General features: G+C 43.3%; 1 protein-coding gene and 1 long non-coding RNA gene across 2 annotated transcripts; one reads left to right on the top strand and one right to left on the bottom strand.

Moving 5' to 3' along the window:
- Window positions 1-1,802: 1,802 nt before the first annotated feature.
- On the bottom strand, window positions 1,803-17,893 carry ADIPOQ (adiponectin, C1Q and collagen domain containing). The gene is made up of 3 exons (XM_032798430.2): window positions 17,827-17,893; window positions 8,488-8,703; window positions 1,803-3,939 (listed from the first exon to the last, which is right to left on the bottom strand). Exons 1-3 carry the CDS (start codon window positions 17,891-17,893, stop codon window positions 3,407-3,409), a joined length of 816 nt encoding a protein of 271 aa, XP_032654321.1. The 3' UTR covers window positions 1,803-3,406.
- On the top strand, window positions 7,786-18,660 carry LOC142047235 (uncharacterized). Its single transcript, XR_012656430.1, has 3 exons — window positions 7,786-7,893; window positions 16,795-17,447; window positions 18,361-18,660. It is a non-coding gene; the product is annotated as an uncharacterized LOC142047235 (long non-coding RNA).
- Window positions 18,661-19,158: the final 498 nt, after the last annotated feature.

Raw genomic sequence — 19,158 nt, 5'->3', positions numbered from 1 at the left:
TACTGGACCTCTAATAAGGGTTTATGTTTCAGGGCCTCATCTTACTACAAGAGGCAATGGGCTTAAATTGAAGCAGGAGTGGTTTATGTTGGACATTAGGCAAAAGTTCCTAACTATGAGGTTGTTAAGCACTGGAATAAATTGCCTAGGGAGACTGTGGAATCTTCATCATTAAAGGTTTTTAAGAGCAGGTTAGAAAATCACCTGTCAGGGATGGTCTAAATAATATTTAGTCCTGACTTGAGTGCAGAGGACTGGTCTGGACGACCTCTCAAGGTCCCTTCCAGTCCTATGATTCTATGATCTACTCAACTAGCACTAGTATGAGCTGCAGAATCTTCAAAAGACATTAAAAAGACATAAATTTAATGTCTTCATTATATTATACTCCTTTTTTCAAAAAGAGTCCAAAAAGACTGAACGTCTTGGAAAAAATAGAAGATGCTCTGGGACTGAAGTTCAATTTAGTCCAACATGGAAATGCCCACTGGCTTTCTCATGAGCGATCCTTGGCTGATGTCTTAAAGTTACTGCAACCATTATTGCCGGCTTTGAAAAGTATCTACCCAGATGGGACGGATCTAGGTAGTGAGGCTGGTTGACTACTTTTGCTTCTATGTTCGGAGAAGACAATCACCATTCTGTCTCTTGTAAGTCTACTGTTGAAACCACTTGGGTCATTGAACAATGCCATCCAGGCATCTGCTACAATAGTAGTAGATCTTTGTCGAGCAATAGAAGCTATACTTGGATCAATCAGAGAGATATCCATTGAAAACATACTGGAAAAAGCAAGGACTTCACTCCTGAAGTTGAGTAATGAAGGAATTTATATTGATTCCTTAAGTAAAAAGGACAAGAAGTGTTTGTTAAACCAACACTCACAAAACTACAACCGCGACTTCTGGATGTATCTTTTTCAAATGCCTGTTTTATAAAGCGTCGACAGTTGAGTGGAGGGAGGTACTACCAGCAATGGGGCTGCCACGTGATTAGGGCAGAATAGAGAATTTAAGCATGGAGTGGAATGTCGTAAGAAGAATTAATTAAAATTTGTCTTCAACTTCTTTTTTGTCATTACTAGTGGCTTGACCTGATCTTTGTGCTATGTTTCCTGTGGTACAAGAAGGAGGAATTCTTCTCTTGCTACTTCCAGTCACAACAGCTACAGCTGAACATTCTTTTTCATCAAAATATATTTTTGTGTTCTGAAAGAAGTCACCTTCTGCCTGATCATGTGAATGAACTAATGAACATGTCAACTGAAGGACTGGAAGTATTGCATTGCATTTGGAAGTACTGCATTGCATTAACAGAGTTGTACAAAATTACAACCAAAAAACCAAGAAGAATATAAGTGTAGTATTTCATAAAAGGCTTGAGTAGCCAACTTTAATTTGTGTGATGATTTTAAAATATGAGTTAAATCTAATAAAATGCTCATGAAACATTTTTCTGTTTTTACTATTGTGCCATAAAGCCCACCTTTGCCCTCATGGTCTCATTCCTTGGCCCTCATCCTCCTCCTGTAAATTCGAACCTCCCCACCCCCCATTTCAATTCCTGGGGAAAACAAGTGTGCATCAAAAAAGGGCTTAGTACCTTCTTTATGTTATTTTTAAACAGCTTAAGAATCTTTCAGTTTTCCTCCTAGATTTTTTCTAATGGTTCAGCATCTGGCTTTTGGGCTGCCCATCTGTGTTAGGAAAAAAATGTCCTTTGTCAACCTCTCCCCAAATAACAACACCACGAAGACAACAACAATAAAAAAGCCACAGAGAGATCTTAGTGAGAGAGCCAAATATTTTTATTTATAGTATATTAATTCATTGGAGTGCAGAAAATACTGCTATGAAAACAATTTTTAGTGGAAGCAGTGATACTATTCTACATTTAGAGTAATGTGTCAGTTTAGGAACCAACCAAAACAACCAACCTATCAAAGCAAAACTGGATTCTTCATCTCTAAATCTATCAGAGAAGCTGATTTTCTTTTAGATAACATCAAACAAGAAACTATGAGAGAGATCAGCTCATAGTAGGAATGTTACTAAGATCACCAATCCTAATAATCATAGCAACATAGAACTAGTCTTGCAGATAAGTGGGCAGTTCCTCTGCTGGCATGAATCAGTGTTGCTCTCTTGATGTCAATGGAGCTATGCTCATTTACACCAGATGAGGATCTCCCCCATAGGTGTTCTAATCATTAATGGATGTATATTTATAGGATGGAAAGGTGATTGCTAAACTGAAGGCACTACTGTTTTTTTCATAGAGAAGAAGGCACAGAAGATTCTAGGTGAATTAACAATTCATTCCTGACCTCCAGCTGAAAGTAAAGCTATGATACTGTCAAACCAAACACACATTACAGCACGAGTGCTGAACTGCTATATCTTTAAATACAGTGCAGATCCAGTGTTTTAATTAGAGATGTGTTTACATTTAAATATCTTCCCAGCTGCCTGTTGGTGCCTCCCATTCTCCAAATATCTGGTACTGTATGTTGTTTGCAGGGGGATGCCATGATTTTAGAACAGTCACAGAAATATGGTCTCTAAAGAAGTGAAGCTTCTGCAACAATCTAATATTCAAGATGGTAGTAGCCATGAGTTGTTTTTATGGTTATTTATGTAGCCTGATAGGTGTATGTAATGCTTTCCAGATAAATAAAAAGACACAACACCTGCCCACAGAGCTTGCAATCTAAATTAGACATAACATTACTAGGAAAAACACTAACCAGTGGGAGGAGTTAGAAGGCCTGAGTAAACTGCAGGATTACAATGGCAAAGGGATGTGTTTACTGGAGCTGGGTGGAAAGCAGGAACAAGTTTCATATAATTTTCATGAAATACTTTCTTCCTTATTTTGGTAAAAAATTGAAATTTTGACTGAAAAGTTCAACATTTTGAAAAATTTCAGCCAGCTCTAAATTGTGAATTTTGTCATTGACATTCAAAATTTGTCAAAACTGTGAATTTCAAAAATATTTCAAGGAGCTGTATTATTTATGATTATATTTATTATTTGAATTATCATAGCACTTGGGAGCCTCTGTCATGGAACAGGAGCCCAGTGGACTAGACACTATGTTATCTCTGTCTATTTCTTTAGTGAATGCATTGATATTTGGGCTCAGTTTGGAAAGAGGGCAGAAGTGGTGATGTGGGGTGAAATTATAGCCACACTGAAGTCAATGGAATAACTTCCATTGATTTCAATGGGGCCAGGATTTCATTGATGGTGATTATAATACCTAGTCTAAAGCCCTACAAAACACTGTTTGCTAGTAACCACAGTGTGGAAATAGTGGAAATAGTGCTTAGGAAAACCTAGAGTGTTCGCAAATCAATTCCTTGGCTAATCCTTCCTTTCCTCCCTCATTTACTGGACTCACACTTTAATGAAGATCCAAGTCTGGATAAAGGAGGAAACCCGTGAAAGTAGAATCATTGATATTATCAGCATAGACACCATTGTTTTCTTTTTCTTCTTCTCCATACACTTGAAGCCAAACTTCTTCTCCGGCACTCAGGTGAAGCAAAACAGACCCGGAAGCTTGGTCGACATTGTTTTTCTGGAACTGATCATAGGTGAATAGCACTGCCTTGTCCTTCTTGTACAGACTGACTTTCACATCTGTTATATACACAGTGAGGTGGTATGTGAAATAGTACAGGCCTGGGATGCTGCAGCGGAACTTCCCTGTGGTTTCGTCATAGTGATTTTGTTCGTTGTAGAAGATTTTTGTGAATCTGATGGGAATGTTGGGGACGGGGGCTCTGCTGGTGAGCCCAACACTGAAGGCAGATCGGTAAACATAAGCACCTTCTCCCTTCTCCCCTTTCATCCCTGCCATTCCTGGAAATCCACTTAGGCCTTCAGTGCCAGGAGCTCCTCTCTCTCCAGTATCCCCTTTGGGGCCTGGCTCACCTATAAGGGAAAATTATTTTGATTAGAGTGATCATATTGGGAATTTCCAACAATAAACCAAATCAGATTCATGTCAGCATATGTGCTGATATAATAGTTCTATAGTAGGAGATGATAAAAGAATCCCTGTTTGAGAACAGTGGGAGATGTTGAGTGGTGGCCAGTTGGGCAATTTTTAATAGGCTCACTAATGCCTGTTGAAAACAGGCCCATGAGATTTTAAATCCTTATTCAAAAGGCTTCCAAAAAAACCCCAAACCCTCCAGCATGGAGCTCAATTTATCTCAGACAAACAAAGGGTTGACTCAACCCTGCCGGAATTCATACCCATACTTCAAGGGAGTGTAGCTATTTCAAATCTGATGCTTAGCTACATTGAGTCGTCTCCTCTGGTTGCAGTGGATACTGCTGCAATGGTCGGTTGGTGTTCTTTGGGACTATCATTTGCACCCTCCATGGACATATATGGCACACTTTTAGTCCCATCATAAAATCCACTTTGAAGTTTTTGCTGTTACAATTTTTTATGATTAATTATTTTACTGGTTTTCATAAAGAAACAGACAATGGAAAGGATAAAAAGGGAATGACTTACAGCTAGTGTATGTTTCCAAATACCGCATGCGTCATGGGATCACCAATAGAATGATGGAATTATACAGTTTATAAGCTGTCAAAGCTTCAAGACCTGACCAGACAATTCTGCATAGACATAATGTGTTATGTGGGGGTAACAGTAATAAAACAGGAGAAGCTAAGCATAAATAAGGAGAGGGAAGGAGGGGACTGGACAAGGGCAGGGCACACAGCAGAGGAGGGGTTAGGTGGAATGAAGATCTGCCATACTTTGAGCCATCTCAACATTTTTATCCAAAAAGGTGGGGGGATCCACATTTTTTTCAAATCAATATAATTGCTCTCTACAGCCATAAGCTATTCTTTCTTTGGCTGCTAACTCAGACAGATTCAAACACCACTGCTTTATGTTGGGCATAAGACTATTCTTCCATTTTTGTAAAATCATGCTGCCCTCAAAACCCAATGACTTTATGGCACAGTTAAACCCAGTTTAGCAGATAAATAACCTAGGATATCATTTTCAGCTGAAGCTGAGCATTATTTTAACTCTTGTGGCTGCCTCTTTCCACAGCTGCCTGACTGTTGGAGAATCCCATTGCACATGCATCAGAGTTCCTTTTTCTTTGTTACAGCACCCACAAACATCAGAGGATACGGCCTTTTGCAACCTGTGTTTTGTTGCAGCAAGAGCAGCCTGTAATCCACTGAAGCATTTTTAATTTTTTTGTAATATCTCTGCCATTGGGGTTCTTTTAAGGGCAGTGATAAATCCCCTTCCCACACTTTCTCAAAGAGCTTCAGACTAATCAAGTTCCTCTTCATTAACAAAGTATGCATAAGGGACATGGGCCTGGGGAGTTTTTGGAGCATTTTTAAGGTTCTCAGTACTTCTGGGCCTCGGGCAGTCTTAGGTCATCTGGACCAAACTGATACATTAGCAAATGTCTGAACTGAAAGTATTGCCATGCCGCTGAGATCAGCAGATTATAACTTTGTTTTAGTGTTAGAAAAGGGACAAAGCCCTCATAACTGACTAATTTAGAAATCCATATCATACCCAGCTAGTACTTCCAAATTGTAGGTTTGTTCCCAATTTGCATGTCTCGGTTGTCCCAAATAGGTGCTTTTGAATGATGGCAAATTGGAACCTCTTAGCTAGGATAGCCCTGACCCTTTATGCAGCCATCACTGTAGGCACCTTTTTTTTTTTCCATTGGACAAAAAGAGGAGACCTATTGGGGAATTAGATGCATTAATATCTGCTCAGTTTCCACCCTTGTGAGCAGGGGCAGCTCTAGGTATTTTGCTGCCCCAAGCACGGCAGGCAGGCTGCCTTCGGTGGCATGCCTGCGGGAGGTCCGCCGAAGCCACGGGAGCAGCGGACCCTCCACAGGCAAGTCACCAAAGGCAGCCTGCCTGCTGCCCTCGTGGCGACCGGCAGAGCGCCCCCGTGGCTTGTCGCCCCAGGCATGCGCTTGGCGTGCTGGTGCCTGGAGCTGCCCCTGTCAGTTTCCACCCACGTGAGTATAAGGATGTTGGCATGGTGAACCGTTTTGGCATCTGTGACATTATAAGAACATCAGAGTGCCCATACTCGGTCAGTCCAATGGTTCATTTAGCTCTGTATCCTGTCTTCTGACCATGGCCCATGCCAGGTGTTTCAGAGGAAAGTAACAGAACTGGGGAATTTATCGAGTGATTCATTCCCTATCAGCCAATCCCAGCTTCTGGAAATCAGAGGTTCTGGGACATCCGGAGCATGGGGTTGTGTCTCTCACCCTCCAGGCTAATAGCCATTGATGGACCTATCCTCCATGAAGTTATGTAACTCTTTTTTGAACCCAGTTATACTTCTGGCCTTCACAACATCCCCATGGCAATGTGTTCCACAGGTTGACTGTATATTATGTAATGAAACACTTCCTTTTGTTTTAAACCTGCTGCTTGTTAATTTCATTGAGTGACCCCTGCTTTGCGTATTACGTGAATGGGCAAAAAACACTTCCTTATTTACTTTCTGTACACCATTCATGATTTTATAGATCTCTATTATACCCCCCCTCAGTCATCTCTTTTTGAAACTGAACAGTCTTTTAAATCTCTCCTTATATGGACGCTGTTCCATATTCCTAATTTTTTTTTTTTGCCTTTCTCTGTACTTTTTCCTATTCTCATATATCTTTTTTGAGATACAGTGACCAGAACTGCACACTATATTCAAGGTGTGGGCATCCCATGGATTTATAAGGTGGCATTATGATATTTTCTGTCTCATTATCTATCGCTTTCCTAATGGTTCCTAACATTCTGTTAGCTTTTTTGACTGCTGCTGCACATTGATCAAATTTTTCAAAGAAGTATCCTTGATGATTCCAAGATCTCTTTCTCACGTGGTAACAGCTAATTTAGACTCCATCATTTTGTATTGATAGTTGGGATGATGTTTTCCACTGTGCATTATTTTGCATTTAATCAACATTGAATTTCATCTGCCATTTTCTTTCTCATTTTCTGTGATAAAAGCATAATATTAATTTTGTAGGTCTGGAGGATCAAAGCTTGTTGGCTTTAAGGAATTGAGGTGGTAGTCATGGTCTCTGATCAGAGCCTTACAGGAAGGTTCTAATAATGCTATTAAATTTTCTAAAATAAGTTGGACAGATATATATAGATAAGCCAGAGGGCTATATACAGGTATGCTGCTTAGGGTATGTTGTCTGCACTTAGACACCTGTGGCTGGCCCATGCCAGCTGACTCAGGCTTGCAGGGCTTGGGCTGTGGAGCTGTTTCATTGCATTGTAGTCTTCTGGGCTCTAGAAGCCTCCCACATTGCAGGGTCCTAGAGCCCAAACAGTATAGACATACCCTTTAACGATAGAGGAGTTTAGGCAGGATATACATTTTAATTGTGTGAACCCTTCCCCACAGTCTGAGGGATGGAAGATGGCCCCTATTTGTATCACTAACTATTTGGAAGAGTACAGAATCTAAAATTATTTTCACTAATTTGTTAATATTTCTTGGTACTTTTATACCTAGGTACTCATGTGCATGAATTTGCCTATGGAAACTCCATTGAGAGAAAGCCCCATTAGCTGCCAACCAGGAGATTTCCAATAGTTCTGATTTTTCCCAGTTTATTTTGTAAGCAGATATTGATCTGAAGTTTTGAATTAGTGATAGCTATTAGAAATGTTAATGCATGTGCACAGTAATTGAAATAATTGTCATTTTTTCATTTTATTTCTAGAATCCTCAAAAGCTTAAACTGCAGTTTTTCAAGGAAAAAAACAAAGCTAACCAAAAAGTTAACCAATGATAACCTCAACATTTTCTCAGCTGTTTGGGAAGAGACCTTCTAAGCCAAATTTTAGGTGAGAACTACATTTTATAAATGACATAAAATAGTTGCTGAAAATGGAAATGCTGGCAATGTTTATAGCTGTTGCTGCTGAATAACATACAGTGACTTCAAATACAAACAAATATTGGCAAATTTGACTAGCTTTCTCTGTATTGCAAAATAACTACACACTGCATTGAAATAAAAAGAACAATCAGATCCTTAAACATTCATTTACCACTCTGATACCGACAGGAGCAGCTAATTACATAGACACAGAATCAGTGGTTTGTTTATAGGGAAGAAGCCAGGGAAATTCTTTCCTCTAAACTGTTACCTGGCTCCTAACATTTCAGAACTTTCCAGCCAAAGGACATATTTGTCCCCTCTTCTGTATACGCATTCTGTGCCTTATGCTCTCATCTGTTAAATATGGGATGACACATTATTTACCTCCAAATAGCTCTAAGAACTTTAGGCCTGATTCAAAGCCCATGGAAGTCAGTGGAAATCTTTCCAATGACCTCCATGAACTTTGAATCCTGTCCCTACTGAGGCTTCCTTCCCGCAGAAGTCAGGTCATGTTTGATTGAAATGGTATAGAATATTAAAGCCTCACACGGACCTGGCTCTCCATTCTCTCCCTTTTGCCCGTCTTTCCCATCCTTTCCATCTCTGCCTGGGACGCCGTTGTGGCCTGGATATCCTGGTGCTCCTCCCATCCAATTTGCACAAGGCTCTTTAAGTGTCTGTGGTTCTTCATCTGCTGTTTCAGTATGATACAGTGTCACCAGTAGCAGCAAGCAAAGAAGGAGGTTTGGCACCAGCTTCATTGTGAACTCTGAAATGGACAATGACTCTATTAGCATTTTACTCCAAGGAACCTGAATGCCGAAGTGGCGATGGTCATTGAGGCAACAGAGACAGAGGACAAGCAGTTGAATGCATAAATTCTTCCCTGGGGAAACTCCATTCCACTCGAGATTGACATGTTAACAGGGTATAATTCTATTCATTTAAATGCCTCTTCTCAACTCAGAGTTGGGCACTCTCAGCTCCCACTGAAATCCCAGGATCAGGCCCTCAGAAGCAAATGTACCCACCAATGCCTGGTTGAGTATCTTGATTAAGTGCTGGAATGATGCTGGCTATGGTCCCTGCTCCTAATCTGGGCCACCCCCACTCCCATGCACTGCTACACACGGAGCCCCCTGCATAGTTGGGTTCTGCACTAAACAGAAGATGACCTTGCATGGCCATTCCCAAGCCCTTTCCTGCTTTTGCTGCAGAACTCTTTTCCTGCTAAGGGGCTCTTTGCACCCTGAGATGGAGTGGGGGAAGAGATGTGAGCAGGATTTGTCCCTCAATGCATGACCTCTCTAATCTCCAGGTCAACTCAAAAGCTTGTCTTTTTTGCCAACAGGAGTTCGTGCAATAGAAGATATTACCTCCCCAGTTAGTCCCTCTAATATCCCAGGACTAACATAGCTACAACAACACTGCAAACATTTTGTTAACATCAGGGGAAATTTCACTTGTCGTCTGTCACTTACTGAGTGGCAATAACCTTTATATATTTTCCCACACTCTTTATGGTATCTTCAGTGTTTTAAAGCAATGACTAATCAGAAACAGTCCTAATTCTGACCTCTCTTATCCTATTCTAAATCAGACGAAGGAGTTTTTCTGGTGCAAAACTACTGTGAAATCCAAAACTAAACCCTCCGGGACAGATTCTGAGTTTACTACTGGTGTAAATCCAGACTAATGCCATTGAAATCAACAGAGTCTCCAGTAACTCCATTGACATTAATGGATTTTTTTTGGATTAACACCAGTGTAGCTGAGGTCAGAATCTTGACCTTAGATTTTTATGTTGAATATGGTGATGTCATGCCATCAAGTGTGTAGCTTCTTTTGCAATGTTCCAGTCAACTAGATGACACAATCCAACTTTCTGCTTAGTTGAGTGAACAGCTGATGCAAAATACAGTCTGGCAGAACTCATAACAAAATCTCATATGCCACCCTGCAATATATTGTTACAGATACAGTACACTAACCTTGGAGCATCTACTGTCAGCAATCTACATTCAGATTTCCAGCCTCCTATAGGTGATCCTATTAGATTTTAATGCTTTTTTTGTTTTCCATTGAGATCTGTCAATGTGGAAATGGAATCTGATGCACTAAATATCTGGGAGTTGTATTACCAGACTTTTGCTCTTTCAAACTAGTTGCTTTTATATTAGAAGCAAACAGTATGACTTCCCAGATTAGCTCCTGGGGTAGTATTTAAGATCAGATTTACAGAATAAAAATCCTGAATTCACTATTTGAGGGTCAAATTCATCTCTATGCAGTGCGACATTGGATTATACAATGAAACAAAAAGTAATCCCTGATCTGATGATCACAAAAGGCATGACAGATAATAAATTTTAATAAAGGGATGGTGTTGTGCGGCCACGTGGTTAAGTCAATACGGTTGCGCTCAGCCACTGGGCTGTGTAGTCAGTAGGACTCCCCTTAACTGCACGGGAGTGTGGCCCAATTTCCAGAGTCAATAGGGCTTCCCTTGTCTGCAGGAAAGCGTGGCCCAAAGGCCGGAGTCAGTAGGATTCCCCTTAACTGCAAGGGAGTGTGGCTCAATGGCCAGAGTCAATACAACCACCCTTGACTATAGGGTAGTATGGCCTAGTGGCCACTGTCAATATAATCACCCTTGGAGGCAGGTTAGGGTGACCTAATGGCCAGAGTCAATACAGCCACCCTCGGAGGCAGGGTAGGGTAACCTAGTGGCTGGTGCCTGGGACCCATCACCACGGAGGTGGCAGCCCCAGTAGCGGGGCTCAGGCCCAGCCGACCCCACCAGGCCCCAACCCAGGGCCCTAATAGCATTGGAGTGGTCCACCACTCGGTCAGCGGGGAATCCCACTGAAACACACTGACCTCATGAGGGTGGGAGGTATCACTCCCTTACCTCCCTGGGTCACTTCCTACTGGCTTTCCTGCAGCAGTGGTCCATAAGGTGTCAGGGCCTCCAGGCTCCTCAGCACTGGACGTTCCCTGGGGTTCTGATAGTGGCAGGTCTCGGGCTCTTTGGCTCGCACAGGTAATGGCTGTAACGGCTCCTGGGCAAGAGCCCCTACCAAGTGTCCTTCCTCCTCGGAAGAGCACCCAGACTGAGCAATGCTGCTCACTTTTATACTGCAGCAGCAATCGGAGCATACCCACCAGGGTCTAGGGTGCATGGCTTTGGCTGCTGAGAGCGCTGCTTTAACCCCTTCTGCTCCAGTGTGGGCCAGTCCACGCTGTCGCACACTCTCCCCCTGAAGAGGGCACCTGTCTGGTGTCCTTCCTTGTCCTCTTCCCTATCCCACCTCAAAAATAAATCTGTGTTGGCGTGTGCCTTACCCAGTCGATGGAAGACCTGGAAATTGTACGGCTGTAGGGAGAGGTACCAACGCATGATCTTTCATGCTATTAAGCCAGTAAAGGGATGTGTGGTCATAATTAGTTGGAAAGGGTTCCCCAGTAAGTAATAACGCAGGGCATCTATTGCCCACTTCACGGCTAGCGCCTCTTTCTCGATGGTCAAATATTGAGTCTCCCTGGGTTACAGTTTCTGGCTTAGATGTCAGACCAGGTGTTCTTCCCCATTGACTTGCTGGGAGAGGACTGCTCTGAGCCCCGTTTGTGAGGCATCTGTTTGTAGGATGAAGGACCTCATAAAGTTTGGGTGTGTTAAAACTGGCCCCTGAGCTAGCCATTCCTTCAGCATCTGGAAGGCCACCTCGCATATCTCGGACCACTGGACTTTTTGTGGTTGCAAGTTCTTTGTCAGGTCCGAGAGAGGGGCTGCCAGTATTCTGAAATTGGGTACAAATCAGCAGTAGTACCCCGCTAGTCCTAGGAACTGCCTCACTTGTTTCTTTGTCATGGGTGCAAGCCAGTCTTTTAGGGCTTGAACCTTATCCACTAGGGGGCCTCAGCTTGCCCCACCCACTATGTATCCTAGATAGGTCACCTCCTGTTGACCAAGGTGATATTTTGCTGGGTTTGCCATGAGCCTGGCCTCTTTTAGGGCTCCTAGTACATTGGTGACATGCTGGAGATGGTCCTCCCAGTTGGCGCTATATATCACAATGTCATCAATATACGCCGCAGTGTACTGGTTGTGGAGCTGCAGGATGGAGTTCATAAGTCACTGGAAGGTGGCAGTGGCACTGTGCAGTCCAAAAGGCATTCTCACAAAGTGAAATAGGTCAAATGGAGTAGGGAAAACTGTCTTCACCCTCAAGTTTGACATAAGGGGTATTTGCAAATACCCTTTTGTCAAATCAGGCATGGACAAGAACACAGTTCCTCCTTGCCTCTTCAAGAGTTCCTCCATCTGGGGCATGCATCAAAGCAGGAGATGGTGTTGACTTTCCTAAAGTCGATACAACAGCGGGTGGTCCCATCCGACTTTGGGACTAGGACAATCAGGCTACTCCATTCGCTCCTTGATTCTTCCACTACCCACAGCTCCAGCATGCTGTCTAGTTCCCTCCTGATGGCCTCCCACATCTTCCTCGGGAGGGGTCGTTGGGCGTCACAGACCTTTTGGCCTGGTATAGTGGCTATATGCTGGTGCATGACTTCCATCCACCAAGGGCAGGCTGATAAGACTTCTGGAAAGGCCTGCAAGACACGCTGCAGCTGTTCCCACTGCTCAGGGCTCAGCTCGGCACCCGTTGTGGCCGGCCCAGACTCTAGGGTTCTGTCGACCAGCGGTCCCAGTTCAGGCTCAGGAGGGAAAGAGGTAATGGTCTTCCCTGGCCTTCCACGCCTTCAGCAGGTTAACATAGTATATGCGTGTCTCTTTCCCTCTCTCCGGTAGCCAGATCTCATAAGTCCACTGGTCCCACCCGTCAGGTTACCTCATAGGGTCCCTGCCACTTGGCCGTCAGTTTGGAGTCTGTGGAGAGTAACAAGAGCAGGACGTTATCTCCTGGCTCAAATGTTCAAAGTCTGCCCTCCCTTGTTGTAGTGCTGTTCTTGTGTGTGCTGAGCCTGTAACAGATTCTTCTGGGCAAAAGCTTCCAGAGTATGGAGCCATTCCTGTAGTGGATCACCCCTGTGACTCGGGTCATTTGCTCTTCCCAGTCCTCCCAAACGAGGCCGAGGATGGCCTGAGGTTGCTGCCTGTAGAGGAGTTCAAAGGGGACAAGCCGGTTGATGCCTAGGGTACCTCCCATACAGAGAACAGCAAGGCTGGAAGTAATGTGTTCCAGTGGCGGGGGTCCTCTTTCAGAAACTCACACAACATCATTTTCAACGTCTGATTGAAATGCTCTACCAGCCCATCCATCTGAGCATGGTACCTTGACAACTTGAGAGCCCGGATGTTGAGTAAGTGGCAGAGTTCAGCCATCAGACAGGACATCGGGTTGGTACTTTGATCAATCAGGATTTCCTGTGGTATCCCCACCCTGGTGAAGACTTTAACTAGCTCAGTGGCAATCATAGGTGCCTTGGCCATTCACAATGGGATGGCTTAATCCATTATCACCAGGTTGTAGCAGTTCCCCGCCACACTCCTTTCCAGCAGCCCCACCAGGTTTAGACTAATACACTCAAAGGGAACCCCTTCACAGGTAATGGGATGAGAGGTGCTTTGGGTACCCTCTTTGGTCCAGCATGCTGACACTCTGGGCAAGAGGCACAGAAATCCTTTACCTTCTGGTGGATGCCTGGCCAGAAAAATCATTGGGCCACCCTTTGGAGGGTCTTCTATCTCCCCAGGAGCCCTGCCCATGGCACCACATGGGCCAAGTGAAGGAGGTCACGTCGTAGCCTATGTGGAACCAGCAGCTGTCAGAGGTCTTCCTATGCCTAAGGGTCTTTGACCACCCAGTACAGGCGGTCCTGCCGGATCTCAAAGTGTGGCTCTTGTGGGTGGCAAGTACAGGCCCCAACTTCAGGGCCTGGGGTTGTTGCTTGTTCCCAGGTGTGGCTTAGGGTTGGGTCTTCCTTTTGCTCCCAGACAAAGTCCCTGTTGGTCTCCAGTTTCCTCGGGGCCTCCTCCATGGAAGTCTCTGCCTAGGGCAGTGGTCCATCTCAGGCCGGGGAGGTGTCAGAAGGGCCCTCCCCCGGGTCAGGAGCCACTGATTGGCTAAGTAGCCCTCCCCATGGGGTCGCTGCCTGCTCCCTGCCTGGGTTTCAGTGCCTGTAGCCCCTTAGGAGCTCCTTGAACCAAAGTCAGTCATGCCCAAGGATCACAGGATACGTTAGTCTGGGGAGTGACCGCAACCTGGAGGACTGCGTCATGTGGGACGATCTCCAATTTAACCCTAGCCGTGAGATAGAGCCGTATGTCCCCATAGATACATTGTAACTGTATCTACTTCCCTGTAGGCTCAGGATTAGGTACCACCCCAACATGGACGAGGGTCTGGCTGCATCCAGTGTCCACCAGGGCCAGGGTCGGGCCCCATTTACCCTCATGGGGACTACAAGTTTCTCTAAGCCCTTCCTTCGGGCCTAGGGGCTGACCACCCATACTTAGCCATAACTGCAATCCACATATGGGCAATCTTGGTGAAAGCATCCCTCTTGCCTCCACTCATAGCACTGGTCCCAGCCTCCCCCAAGGGTGCACCCGTCTTTGGTGGGAGTACCCCCTCCGATGGGTCTCCTTCCTTCTAGGCTGGTCCTTGGCCTGCTAGTCACCTTTCTTGGGGGCCCATGCTGGTAGCTGAGGTTCAGGATAGGCGCTGTACTCTCCCCAGTTCATTGCAATGAGGGATCCCTCCAGCTGAACCCTCCTTCATCTTCAGCGTAGCTGGCTTGTGGTCCCAGGATATCTGCCACCAGGTAGTCCTCCATTAATTGGACAGTGTCAACAAGAGTTGCTGGCCTATACTGCTGGACCACCTCCTTCCCTCCACTGGGGAGGATCTGGGTGAATTGCTCAAGGATCACTTTTTTGGTGACTTGTGCCCCTGACTTCCCTTGTCTCCCTTTTATACTGCAGCAGCAGTTGGAGCATGCCCAGCAGGGTCGAGGAGGCATGGCTTCAGCTGCTGAGAGCACTGATTTAACCCCTTCTGCTCCAGTGCGGGGCCAGTCTATCCCATCACAGATGGTCATTACAATAAATCATCTCATTTTCTCCTTGCTAAAAATAAAAGTTGCTTCCACATTTCGGGATAGATTTTCTTATGAAATGTAAATGTCATATTTTGAATGATATGTTATCAGCTATGATACAAATATGTTTACGTGGTTTAAAGGGGAAAAAATAAAAGAAACCATGGATAGTGCAATTGTAGGAACTGGGAAGTTTAAACAAACATTCAGAGTTCTATATTGAAGGCCTGTAAGGACCAAACAAGACTTGCAAGCTGTAAAGCTTTTTTACTCAAGGCCAGATCCTGCCACATTGTAGTAGCAGAAATAGTACAGTAATAGTATTTTGCTCTGCCAGCAATCCCATTGATTTTTATGGGCCTCTTCAAGGAGTAAGGCACTATGCAACATGAGCTGACTCTCAGTGGCTAGACAGGTCTATGGGAATTAAAAACAATTAAACGTTTGTTAGAAGTGTCTTTATCCCTCTCTCAGAGAAGTCTGCTGTTCCACTGGAACAAGGGACGCAGCAATGGTTTCTAGGCAGGTGGGGACAAGTGAAATTGATGCCTGTAAATGCCAACAAAATATTATCTTCAGGGTGATGGCATCTCTGAGAATGTTTGGCAAACGGTGGGGTACATATCTGGGCATGGTCTAGCAACACTTCTTCACTGTACCCAGGGGACTGAGATAAGCAAAGGAGTGCTGGTATGATTGCTATTTCAGGAATACATATTCAGGACCCAGCTAGGCTCAGAACACATGCATCTTCAGCATGCCAACTAAGTACTCTGTCCAACCTATCAGTAACGGCTTGCTGACACTTGTCTTGCACAGCTTTATTGTTAAATATGATATAATTCAATACAGCAAGGTTTTAAAAAATTAAATATTTTAAGCAGTGTGTTTTGATGATCTTATTGGGGCCATATTCTGGTATCACACAAGCCACATGTGTCTGAAATTTCTGTGTGATATTAACGAGCTGGTCATAGTATACAACCCTTGGGCCGGTTCCTCAGTGGGGGCAATTTGACTTCAATGGAGCAACACTCACTTATACCCGCTGAGGGTCTGGATCCTTTTGTTGAAATTACACCAAAATGGCACTCTGAGATAAATGAAATCAAATGACTTTCAAAGATGCTTCTGATTATATTGAGGGGACAGGAAATCAGTTGAAAGTCCTATAATTTAACAGCAGAACACCACCAACCGCAGAACCCAGGGAACGGTATCTATTTTCCTTGTCAGAAAGGCAAATCACAGTGCAGATGACATCCCTGTTGAGTCACGTAGAAGCATAGAAGGATGAGTATATAAAAATAAAATGGAAAGATTGGAGCATTAGGTATGCATTTGGCAGCCAGCATGCAGAGTCAATTGTATAATTATTTTTGCTGGCTACATTTTTATGGTTTTCTCCTCTCTGATATGAAAAGCAACATTATGCCACAATGTGTTAGTGAGGATTCATGGCAACTGGATACAAAGTTATTCTATGTTTGACTCTAGTCCCAAATCCTTTGTACATTACTTCTCAAAGATGCCAATTTGTTGGCCATAAATATGTTGCTAAAGGGCAAGGTTGGCACAAGAACAAATGGGTATAACCTGTGCATGAATAGATTTTGGCTGGAAATTAGAAGCAGCTTTCTACGAATCACTGGTTCTGTAAATTGGAGTCGTGGGGGCACACAATCTAACGAGTTTGAAAATGGAGCTTGATACATTTATGAATGGGATTATATGATGAGGTTGCCTGCAATAGCATGGATTGGATTTGATTACCTAGGATGTTCCTTCCTTCCAGGTGTCCTATGTTTCTATGTCCTATGCTGCACAAAAGAAACATTTCTAGAGTGTGTTGCACATTTGCAAACAGTTATGAAGAAGAACAGAACTCTGAATTAGGTATAAAACATTTACACTGTCTGCATTTCCATTCCTCTTTGATCCTAGCATGTATCAGCATAATATAAAACCACACAGAGATATATGAAATGTATTGGGGGTTCAATTTGAAAGGCTGATAAATATTGGTAACTAATGGATGAGTTAATTTTAGTGGGTCTCAGTTAATTTAGTAGCTATCAAGAGAATTTAAATTAAAATACATTTTATAAAGCACATTTGTTTATCAGCATTGGTCTGGATAACATTAATAGAAACAATGCCATTATTCCGTGGTTAAAGAATTATTTTTGAACACTGTGCTAAAACTGTATCAAAAAGCCATGTTGCATATTGCACAATGCCTAGAAATAATGTCATGTTATATTATCAAACTCAAAACATTTTCTTTCAGAGGACTCTGACCAATGATGTGGGTACTATTATTATTATTTATTCGAATTAAATGCAGACAGACTGAAAGTTATACAAGACACAACTACATTTGCAGTGGCTGCCCCAATGACCTTACAACCCAAAGCTGTGCTATGGAAATCATTACATTTCTGTATGGTAATTAAGTGTGCCAACTACTCATAGTTTACAGATCACTGGAGCAAAATCAAGCTTTTCATGATTCTTCTAAGAAAAAGGAGTGAAATCTAAATGTAGTAATTACCCTAAATGCTCCATTGTTTTCTCTGTTGCTCCAGATCTGCTTAGAATTAGTGTTTTGATTGCTAACTCAATGCAGTGCTTTTGAAAGCAAAGATCACTCACTGCCTAAAAGAGATGTGTTATTCTGGTTTTAAAATGATCACTTGGTTTACCAACAATTACAATACCTAACCTTAATGGCAATAAATGGAGTTTCCTTAGAACATAAAAATCTGTATGAATGATTCAGTCCAAAAGAAAAAAACCCCAGAACCTTAATAAAAATGGGTCTTACCAGCAGCTTTAGAGTCCTGGCTGGTTCGCTGCAGTCCCTTTAGAAATGCAGTCGAGAGAATAGTCATGCCACCACATCATTATCTCCATGGGGCATGTGGAACTGTCAGTTAAGATGCTCTCCTTTCTATTTGCTATTGAGCGTGCTGATTTAATGTGTGGTATTTCTCATCAGTTTTCCTGTCTGCAGCTCAATTTTGGGCCACTTTTCTAAATAGTAATCACAAAGTGATACGCTTTATTAAAAAAAATCAGCTGATGTTTAGAATTTTCAAGCCAACTGCCATTTATATTGATTAATTCACTGTTTGGTAGAAAAGTCTATAGTTTAAGTTTTCATCTGTCAAAGGCTTGGCTTTTATAATCTACTATCAACATCTGCAGCATAATGTCAAGTAGGAAGAATTGTTAGTAGTCCAGGGAGAAAATATGTTGACAGATTCTGATTAATACATCCTGAATGGGAATTCTATGTTTTCAATAGTATTACTTAATGAATGGCTGTCTGACATTTGTTTCTTTTGCTTTTTAACAGAAAAGGCATTCAAATCTTCTGGAATACATACACTGTGATGTCAATTTTATTATTTGTACCCCCACCACCAATGAGGGAATGGACTGATGACGAAAGCAGTGTGGGTTGCTAAGAGAATTTGACAACAAAAAGACCCTGAGCTATATGGCAACCTAACCCATCATCAGTCACCAGAGTAATTACAATGCAGCTGCTTATGGGTCAACATGTCAGAAACTTGCTACCAGCCTTGGAGGTACAAATAAGTCTTTGTCCTATGTGGCCTTTCTTAAAGGATGAGAAATTAAGAGATCTCAAGCATAAGAGGTCTTAGGCTTTCTTCTCTCATCATCAGAATGCAGCCAAAAACTTCATTAAATGTAAATTAGGAAACTGATAAAAATGAATGAGGACAAATATTATACATGTGCTGTTGGAATTGGATGTAGCTGAACAGCAAGGTCCAGAACCTCAAAGGTGCCTGTAGCAGGGTGGTCTCCCGCTCCTGCCCTGAAAAGCTTAAAGCAGCCCAGGAGAGGGCTGTGGCTGGGTCAAGAAGCCTGGGTTGATTGAGAAAAGTAGGCTTAGCTGTGGCTGTGTCCCAATCAGGCCCAGGTGGCCTCTATAAGAGGCTGTGAGCCAGAAGCCCAGACAGTCTCTCCCTGTCTGTAGAGGGAGATGGGCCTAGCTGCAGGGAGTTAGAGGCAGGGTATCTGAGTGGAGAAGGGCTGGGGAAAGGCAGAAGAGCTGGGGAGCTCCAGCCTGGAAAGCCCCAGGCTGTGGCCTAGCATTGGGCTAATAGGTACTGGGGGTTGCAGA

This window comes from Chelonoidis abingdonii, chromosome 8, assembly GCF_003597395.2.
Source record: "Chelonoidis abingdonii isolate Lonesome George chromosome 8, CheloAbing_2.0, whole genome shotgun sequence".
Classification (NCBI taxonomy): Eukaryota; Metazoa; Chordata; order Testudines; family Testudinidae; genus Chelonoidis; species Chelonoidis abingdonii.
This window is presented reverse-complemented; position numbering and strand designations above follow the sequence as displayed.

Excerpts from the sequence above, each read along its gene's own strand:
- ADIPOQ (XM_032798430.2), bottom strand. The coding sequence starts at position 17,893 with ATGACTATTCTCTCGACTGCATTTCTAAAGGGACTGCAGCGAACCAGC. Across the intron at positions 8,704-17,826 it reads CCAGGACTCTAAAGCTGCTG|AGTTCACAATGAAGCTGGTG; the intron begins GTAAGACCCATT and ends TGTCCATTTCAG. Across the intron at positions 3,940-8,487 it reads GGGAGAGAATGGAGAGCCAG|GTGAGCCAGGCCCCAAAGGG; the intron begins GTCCGTGTGAGG and ends TTTCCCTTATAG.